We start from the raw sequence: 10730 nt of genomic DNA on the forward strand, positions 1-10730 counted from the left end.
TGACTTTTGATTGATATGATTGACTCACAAGATAGAAATTACGCGTTGTCACACATACCCATAATTCAAATAGCATATCCATGTCAAGATTACCCAACATTAGGTTGTTATGTGTATATAAATTGAGGCTTATCTATAAGCAAATTTTTTTTTCTAGATTTTTAGATTATTCACATGATATCAGAGCCATATCCTTAGTCCTGCTGCAGTGTGTCCGACCTTCTGAAAACCTTCAGATCTTGTTCCAATTTAGTTGTTTCTCGTCCGAGTTAGCCCCAGGTCATGCCGAAGCTCATGAAGAAAAAGACTCAAGAGATATGAAAGTTTTGATGTGATGCACCCATCATCTTTCGGGAAAATAATTCACCATGATTTCAAGGATAAAAATGAAATTATGAAAAAAAATATATCAATTGGGCTTATTTTAATTATTATTAAGTTTGTATTTCATTTTAATTTTTATTCAGTATATTGTTTACTTTTGAATTAATAAAAATTTTTGTTAAAAAATCTATCGAAAAGTCATTATATTTAGGCTTCATAACCAATTTATTCATTGTCTTTTTTTAGTCAATGAAGTCCTAAAAACCGGAAAATGTAAGTTTGACTTTTTTACCGGTCAATAGGTCATCTAACTTTCAAAAATTACACTTTTGGCCTAGATCTTTTTAAAATTGTGTCTAAAATTTACACTTATGGCCTAGATTTTAAAATTTATTACAAATTTGGTATAAAGTTTACACTTTTGTCTTGTATTTCAAAATTTGTCACAAATTCATCCTAAATTTAGTTTTTTACCTCCTTTTTTTTCAAAAATTTGTTATGTTTGTTGGCTTTATAAAGTCATATTTATACAAAAAACATATTTTCACATAAAAGTCTTCTTTTTTCTATATAAAGACTTTTTTAAAAAAATAATTTTGTATATGAAAAAACTATTTGTAAAATTGGGTATTTATTAAGTGAATAAATATATATATATAAATCCATTTTTTTTAATAAAAACAATGAATTACAAACATGTAGTTTATATATATATATATATATATATATATATATATATATATATATATATATATATATATATATATATATATATATATATATATATATAAACACCTATTTTATAATAAATGCATTTGTATACAAACACGTTTTTATAAAAAAATGTATAAAACACTTATTTATGTAAATATAAATGCATAAATATAAAAAAATACGTTTACTATGAAATATGTGTTTCTACATATTTTTTTTTAAAAAGCGTGTTTGTATACATTTTTATAAAAATAGCAGGTCGTATATATTGTTTTTATAAAAACATGTTTGTATATATTTTTATAAAACACATGTTTGTATACATTTTTTTTGTAAAAAACATGTATGAATAAAAAATATATTTATTATAAAATAGGTGTTTATAAAAATCGAAATTAATGTATAAAACTCATATTTTTATGAATATATATATATATATATATATATATATATATATATATATATATATATATATATATATATATATATATATATATATATACTATGAAATATGTATTTGTATATTTTTTTTATCAAAGCGTGTTTGTATACATTTGTATAAAAATAAGTCTTTGTATACACTATTTTTTTTTTTTATTTATAAAAACGGTTTTGTATATACATGTATTTATTATAAAATGTGTTTGGCATACAATAGTGTTTAAAAAAAGTTTTTATATAGAAAAAAAAAGTTCTTATGTGCAAATATGTTTTTTGTTGTATAAATATAATTTTATAAAGCAAAAAAACATATTAGAAATTTTTTTTTTTGAAAAAAAGATTTAAAAATAAATACATTTTTTGGATCAAAAGTGTAACAAAATTTGAAAATCTAGGACAAAAGTTTAACATTTAGACTAAATTTGTAATAAATTATGAAATATTGGCTAAAAGTGTAAAGTTTGGACCAAACTTTTAATAAATATTAAAATCTAAGTCAAAAGTGTAGTTTTTGAAAGTTGAATGACTTGTTTACCGGGTAAAAGAGTCAAAATGTTTATATTTTCTGGTTTTTTGGACTTAATTGATTAAAAAAAAAGATAAGAACTATATCGGTTGTAAGGTCTAAACATAAAACTTTTCAGTCGATTTACGTTTACTATTTATTGTATTAGTAAAATAAAATTATAATTTTTATATATTTACTTAAAATATAGAAACTAAAGGAATAAACGGTGATCATTTCCAAGGATTAGGAATTAGGGGGGGGGGGGGGGGGTTGAAGGAGAGATGTGGGAATATGACGTGCGCTAAGCTAGAGCGAAAATGAAAGGATCGTGGGGAGTAAAACCTTGATCTAAATACGAATAAAATCTTCAAAACTGAGTACATTAAAATGCTATCACAAAAAGAATTTCATTATTCACAAAAAGAAAACATGGAAGAAACATAGTGTAACACCGTAAAAATTTGAACAATTTTTCACTTTTGAACCCGTAAAATATCATTTGAAAACATAAACAAATCGTTATAACAACATTGTATCAATAAAAAACCCAAGATCAATATATATATATATATATATATATATATATATATATATATATATATATATATATATATATATATATAAACTCCAGTGTGCGTGTGTACGGATCATGCCGGCGCCTTCCCGCGATCGTCGTTGGTACCTGAAACACATAACACATTACACTATAAGCATAAATGCTTAGTGAGTTCCCCAAAATACCACTTTAACACACAATAGCCACTCGAGGTTGTAACTCTGTTGACCCTCAGGTCTATGTGTCTCAGTGGGGCCCTCCAGCCCCAACTCTCTATTGGTCCTCTGGCCCTAACTCTGTGGACCCGAAAGTCCTAACTCTATGGACCCGTAGGTTCTAACTCTGTAACTCTGAATCATACATAGCACATATCACAATAAATCATAGCACATAAATAACATGCAATTACACTGGCATATAACTCTAAAATACTCTATCACATAACTCTGTTACCACACTAGTTAATGTATAGTGAGAAGACTCACCTCAGGCATCTCGATAAATCTCTGACTCGGTAGGAATATTGACTAATCTTTGCCTATTCACATAAAATGAATACTCTTATAAATATAATTCTCAAGACTAGACTCAACCTGCCTTTGGCACCCTCAGGAGGGAATAAGGCTATTTTATCCCCCTTCTCAACACAAGTACTCCATTGACCAAACCCTAAAAGTCAACGGTCACACATTGACCCTACTCACCGAGTGCACTCTGGTGACTCGGCGAGTTCACACATGTCCTTTAACACTTTGTCTCGCTTGGCACGCCGTGTGCCTCCCTATGCTTGACAAGTCATACTAGTCATGAATCGCGGGGCCACCACAACTCAACTCGCTGAGTCTCAAGAAAAACTCGGCGAGTGTCGCCTTTAACTCCAGTCCTCTAACTCCCTTCTGATTCACTGAGTCATCCCCCAACTCAGCAAGTCTATTTACTGAGCAATTTACGTGAAACCCTAACCCTACTCGCCGAGTCTCAAGAACAACTTGGCGAGTTCATGCCATGCACAAACTCTACTGGCCTCCTGAGGTCAGATCTGTTTCCCTAAATCAAATATCTGACCTTCCCAAGCATGAATGTCACGTAAAGCTCTAAACTTGATGCTTGTATAACAACAAAAAGGCATCATAAGGTGATTTAGTCCCAAAAATGGCAACCTAAGTCCAATCACTCCAAACTAATCCATAAAGCTCCAAGGGTTAAGGTCTCTAGACCTCTTTGAGTCCAGATCCAAGGCACAAACTCGAAGAGGGACCATTTGCTCCACATAATCACTCTCCAAAGGGGTTAGAAAAACCTAACTCCATAGATCAACACCAAAACAGAAGGAGGTTCAAACCATTACCTCAAAATGAAGTCTCTGAACCCATGGAACTGCTAGAATCGCACCTCCCCTCATGCTCTTGCACCTCCTTCTTGCTAAACCAAATATACAAGGATCAAAAGTGTCTTCTTCTTTCTTTCAACGATTTGGCTCACCTAGGGTTCTCTCAAGGGACTGGTAGCCGCAATGAGAGGCTATAAGTGCCCTTAAATAGGCTCCAAACCCGGGGATTTAGGGTTTCATTAAACAACATGGACTCGCCGAGTCCAAAGAAAATCTGGATGAATAATCGCGACCCTACTCGGCGAGTCTACGCATCAACTCGCCGAGTTCCTTCCCATAATTCAAAATAATTAAATAAAATAATATATACCTGGAAACCCGGATGTTACAATTCTCCCCCACTAGAATCGGACTTCGCCCTCGAAGTCTCACTCTCGAAATAACTCCGGATGCTGCTCACGCATCTCACGCTCCGGCTCCCAAGTTAGCTCGGACCCCTTCCGATGCTGCCACTGAACCAAAACCAGAGGCACTTCCTTGTTTCTCAAAACGTTTATCTTCCGATCCCTGACCGCCACCGGTCTCTCAGCATAATTCAGGCTCGCATCCACCTGAATTTTCTCCAATGGCACCACTACCGACTCATCCGCTATACACTTCCGCAACTGCGATACGTGGAAAGTGTCATGAATCTGACCCAACTCTGCAGGTAGCTCCAAGCGATACGCTACCCTGCCCACCCTCGCGATCACTTTAAACAGCCCAATATACTGGGGTCCCAGCTTACCCATCTTTCTGAATCGGATCACTCCTTTCCAAGGAGATACTTTTAGAAGCACCAAATCACTGACCTGAAATTCGAGCTCGGATCATCGCCTATCAGCATAACTCTTCTGGCGACTCTTAGCGGTCAACAACCTCTGCCTGACCTGCTGGATCTACTCAGACGTCTGAAGCACTATCTCCGTGCTACCCATCACACGCTACCCCACTTCTCCCCAACAAATGGGGGTCCGACACCTCCTCCCATACAACAGCTCAAAGGGTGGCATACCAATGCTCGAATGATGGCTGTTGTTGTAGGAAAATTCCGCCAAGGGTAAGTATGTGTCTCAACTCCCACCAAAATCCAACACACATGACCAGAGCATATCCTCGAGCGTCTGAATCGTCCGCTCACTCTGTCCGTCAGTCTGGGGGTGGTACGCGATACTGAAATACAGTCTAGTACCCAATTCCTCATGGAATTTCTTCCAGAATCTAGAGGTGAAACGCACATCTCGGTCTGAGACAATCGAGATCGGAACTCCATGCCGTGCTACCACTTCCCTCACGTACATATCCGCTAACCTCTCCGCGGAAGAGCTCTCACTAATAGCGAGGAAATGAGCGCTCTTCGTCAATCGATCTACAATCACCCAAATTGCATCGACGCCCCTTGCAGTCCTTACCAATTTGGTGACAAAATTCATGGCGATATGTTCCCATTTCCACTCGGGAATCTCCAGTGGCTGCAACTTGCCGTGAGGTCTCTGATGCTCGGCCTTAACCCTACGACATGTTAGACACCTCTCCACGAACCATGCAACGTCCCTCTTCATAAAGGGCCACCAATACTCCCTTTTCAGGTCTAAATACATCTTAGTGGCCCCGGGATGGATCGAGAACTTCGATCGATGAGCCTCTTCCATAAGAATGGTACGTGTTCCGCCTACATACGGTATCCAGATCTGACCCTGAAATGTCATAAGCCCCCGACCATTGGTGATGAACTCTGATACTTGTCCGACAACCCGTTCTCTCTTCTGGTTTTCTGGCCTAATAGCCTCGGCCTGAGCTCCTTGAATGGTGTCCAATACCGGAGTCATCACCATCAACCTCACACAAATGTCACGCATCGGAACACTCTCCGCCCTACGACTCAAGGCATCGGCCACCACGTTGGCTTTTCCCGGGTGGTACAGGATCTTGCAATCATAATCCTTTACCACATCCAGCCATCTCCTCTGCCGCATATTCAGGTTGGGCTGATCCATTAAATACTTCAGGCTCTTGTGATCCGTGTATATGGTACACCGGACTCCATATAAATAGTGACGCCAGATCTTGAGGGCGAACACCACTGCCCCCAACTCCAAATCATGGGTAGGATACCTCGCATCATGAGGCTTCAGCTGCCTCGATGCATATGCTATCACATGATCCCTCTACACAAGTACTGCTCCTAATCCTGATATCGATGCGTCACAATATACCACAAAATCCTCCATTCCTTCCGGAAGGGCTAACACCAGGGCTTCGCATAATCTCTAGCGAAGTGTCTCGAAGGAGGCCTGCTGCTCTGGACCCCAAGCAAAAACTACACCCTTCCGGGTCAACTTGGTGAGTGGCATGACATTCTTGGAGAAATCCCTGATGAATCACCGATAATAGCCTGCCAGCCCTAGAATACTCCTGATCTCCGTGGGCGACCTCGGCACCTCCCAACCCATCACCGCCTCAATTTTGGCGGGGTCAACCAATATCCCTTTCTGGTTGACGAGATATCCCAAGAACTGGACCTCTCGTAACCAGAAATCACATTTGGAGAATTTGGCATAAAGCCTCTCCGATCTCAAAACCCATAGTATCTCCCTTAGATGCTCCTCATGCTGCTCTCTAGATCTCGAATACACCAAAATGTCATCGATGAATACGATTACCGAGCGATCCAACATTGGTTTGCACACCCTGTTCATGAGGTCCATGAACACCGCTGGTGCGTTGGTGAGCCCGAAAGGCATCACCATGAACTTGTAATGCCCGTAATGAGTCCTAAATGTTGACTTCTGAATATCCTCATCTCGCACCCTCACCTGATGATATCCAGATCTCAAGTCGATCTTGGAAAACCAAGATGCTCCATGCAACTGATCGAACAAATCGTCAATCCTCGGCAACGGGTAACGGTTCTTGACCGTTAATTTGTTCAACTCCCGGTAGTCAATGCAAATCTGGTGTGAACCATCCTTTTTCTTGAAAAAAAAGGATAGGAGCTCCCCACGGTGAACTACTCGGCCGAATAAATCCCTTCCCTAGCAGCTCCTACAGCTGCGAGGATAGCTCCTGCATCTCTGGAGGCGCAAGGCGATAGGGCGCCTTAGCGATAGGCGCGGCCCCCGGAACCAAATCGATACTGAACTCCACCTGCCTCACAGGAGGTACGCCGGGCAACTCCTCTGGAAATACTTCTGGAAACTCACACACTATCGGTACCTCCCTCACAGACCTCATTCTCTCCGACTCAACCTTTGCGTCCATAACATATGCTATGAATCCCTTACATCCCTGCTGAAGGCTCTGCCTCGCCCTGGAAGCTGAGCAAAATGCTGAACCGGAACGTGTACCCTCGCCATACATAGCATACTTAACATATCTGATAATCACTTATTAGGAGGGTATTTTGGGAAATCACCGTTCGGGCGCTGGCTGATCGTACACACGACTCTGCTCTGTTTGTCTCAAAACTCTTTTTACTCTTTTTCAAAAATATTATTTTTATTTTTATTATTAAAATTTTCCTCAAATCCCCAGTTTGAGCTCAGATACTCCCGAAGATACATCCGAATCCCTCAAACCAAGGCTTTGATACCAACTTGTAACACCGTAAAAATTTGAACAATTTTTCACTTTTGAACCCATAAAATATCATTTGAAAGCATAAACAAATCGTTATAACAACATTGTATCAATACAAAACCCAAGATCAAAATATATATATAAAAAACTACAGTGTGCGTGTGTACGGATCATACCGGCGCCTTCCCGCGATCGTCGCTGGTACCTGAAACACATAACACATAACACTGTAAGCATAAATGCTTAGTGAGTTCCCCAAAATACCACTTTAACACACAATAGCCACTCGAGGCTATAACTCTGTTGACCCTCAGGTCTATGTGTCTCAGTGGGGCCCTCCAGCCCCAACTCTCTATGGGCCCTCTAGCCCTAACTCTATGGACCCGAAAGTCCTAACTCTGTGGACCCGTAGGTCCTAACTCTGTAACTCTGAATCATATATAGCACATATCACAATAAACCATAGCACATAAATAACATGCAATTACACTGGCATATAACTCTAAAATACTCTATCACATAACTCTGTTACCACACTAGGTAAAGTATAGTGAGAAGACTCACCTCAGGCGTCTCGGTAAATATCTGACTCGGTAGGAATATTGCCTAATCTTCACCTATTCATATAAAATAAATACTCTTATAAATATAATTCTCAAGACTAGACTCAACCTGCCTTTGGCACCCTCAGGAGGGATTAAGGCTATTTTATCCCCCTTCTCAACACAGGTAGTCCATTGACCAAACCCTAAAAGTCAACGGTCACACTTTGACCCTACTCGCCGAGTGCACTGTGGTGACTTGGCGAGTTCACACATGTCCTTTAACACTTTCTCCTGCTTGGCACGCTGTGTCCCTCCCTATGCTTGACAAGTCATACTAGGCATGAATCGCGGGGTCACCACAACTCAACTCACCGTGTCTCAAGAACAACTCGGCGAGTGTCGCCTTTAACTCCAGTCCTCTAACTCCCTTCTGACTCACTGAGTCATCCCCCGACTCAGCAAGTCTATTTACTGAGCAATTTACTTGAAACCCTAACCCTACTCGCCGAGTCTTAAGAACAACTCGGCGAGTTCATGCCATGCACAAACTCTACTGGCCTCCTAAGGTCAGATCTGTTTCCCTAAATCAAAGATCTGACCTTCGCAAGCATGAATGTCACGTAAAGCTCTAAACTTGATGCTTGTATAACAACAACAAGGCATCAAAAGATGATTTAGTCCCAAAAATGGCAACCTAAGTCCAATAAATCCAATATAATCCATAAAGCTCCAAGGGATACGGTCTCTGGACCTCTTTGAGTCCAGATCCAAGGCAAAAACTTGAAGAGGGACCATTTGCTCCACATAATCACTCTCCAAAGGGGTTAGAAAACTCTAACTCTATAGACCAACACCAAAATAGAAGGAGGTTCGAACCATTACCTCAAAATGAAGTCTCTGAATCCATGGAACTACTAGAATCGCACCTCCCCTCTTGCTCTTGCACCTCCTTCTTGCTAAACCAAAGATACAAGGATCAAAAGTGCCTTCTTCTTCCTTTCAACGATTTGGCTCACCTAGGGTTCTCTCAAGGGACTGGTAGCCGCAATGAGAGGCTATAATTTCCCTTAAATAGGCTCCAAACCCGGGGATTTAGGGTTTCGTTAAACAGCGTGGACTCGCCGAGTCCACTGATGGACTCGCCGTGTCCAAAGCAAATTTGGATGAATAATCGCGACCCTACTCGGCGAGTCTACGCATCAACTCGCCGAGTTCCTTTCCATAATTCAAAATAATTAAATAAAATAATATATACCTGGAAACGTGGCTGTTACACATAGGGAACGTTGGGCCCAAATGAAACCTAATTAAGCCCCAGAAAGAGTCGGTCGATCGTCGATGTTTTGGTATATCAAAACAAGATTTCCGCAGCATCCTCATCATCAGTTTACTCTTTCTCTGCTTCCTTCCTCTGGTGAGTGATTTTAATCGTCGATTCCCCTTCAAGTTTTTATTTTCATGCCTTTTTAATTGATGTGATGATGGCTAAGATTCATATAATATACCTAGTTACCTTTTTGAAAGTACATTAGATATTTTAGTTGATAACAATGATCATTCTTTTTTCTATTGAATATTTGTATACACAGGATATTCAACTAAATAAGAAACTCACTAAACATATAAGAGCCCGATATATACCTGTTTCATTCGCAACCAATTACTTTTTCCATTTTATGGATGATGTAAATGATGTTACGATGAGAACATAAGTTAGTTTGATTTTATTTAAGAAAATTTACGATTTGACTGAAACATGATCCTGTTGAAAAATCTTTAAATAGAAACATAGATGGTTTTGATTGCATGCTATCAGTACTGAAGTTTCATCTCCTTAGAAAAATGCAGGATTACACAATGTCAGATTATCTATGCCAAGAGTTGATTATTGATATCTTCACAAGACTACCACCCAAATCCCTCCTCCGGTTTAGATCACTCTCCAAATCATGGTATTCTTGTATTTCTAGTCCCTCTTTCATCCGCATGCATACTTCTCGATCCACACAAAAACTCCTCCTTAGACATCATCTTCGTTATGGCATTGAATACTTCCATACATTATTGTCAACTGACTTTTATACATTACATTTAGAAGACTAGTTACCATTGTGTCCCACAGAAGGATACAATGGTATAACAGCAGTCCAGTTTCCATGTAGCAGAGCTTTCATAATTGTTGGTTCATGTGATGGAATATTCTATTTGAGTGAGCATAAGAAGGGAATTAGTCTATCGAACCCTTCAATAAGGCGCAAACAAAACCTGCCTAATTTTCCGCGGACACCTAGAGGCCCTTTGGAAGGGTTTGGGCTTGCGCTTAGGTTTGGTTTCGACCCAATCAGTGATGATTACAAGATTGTCCAGATATCATACACCACAGAAAGTTCATATTTTTATTTACTAAAGACATGCACTTGGTGTGCGATTTCCTCCCCTACACCTTTTTTTTTCTGAAGTAAAGAGAGGCATTTAGGGGTCATGTTTTGTGAATGGAGCTTTGCATTGGGTGGTAGATTGTTATCATACAGTATCACATCACAGTGATATTGCTTGTATAATGACATTTGATTTGAGCACTCATGTTTTTGGCATGATTCCATTGCATGAACCCTTTCAGAGATTGACAAGACTAACAACCTTCCAAGGTTCTCTAGCAATGATTTCTACGTATGATAATAACAGTTACTATAG

The 10730-nt window shown here is 39.1% G+C and overlaps 1 protein-coding gene across 1 annotated transcript; it reads left to right on the top strand.

The window, feature by feature from the left end:
* Positions 1–9893: 9893 nt before the first annotated feature.
* Positions 9894–10493, top strand: LOC145046007 (F-box protein CPR1-like). The gene is made up of 2 exons (XM_078994288.1): positions 9894–10077; positions 10159–10493. The coding sequence occupies exons 1-2, from the start codon at positions 9894–9896 to the stop codon at positions 10491–10493; spliced, it is 519 nt and encodes a 172-aa protein (XP_078850414.1).
* Positions 10494–10730: the final 237 nt, after the last annotated feature.

The sequence above is a fragment of the Lactuca saligna genome, chromosome 5, assembly GCF_052625555.1.
Source record: "Lactuca saligna cultivar CGN05327 chromosome 5, ASM5262555v1, whole genome shotgun sequence".
In the NCBI taxonomy this organism is placed as follows: domain Eukaryota; kingdom Viridiplantae; phylum Streptophyta; class Magnoliopsida; order Asterales; family Asteraceae; genus Lactuca; species Lactuca saligna.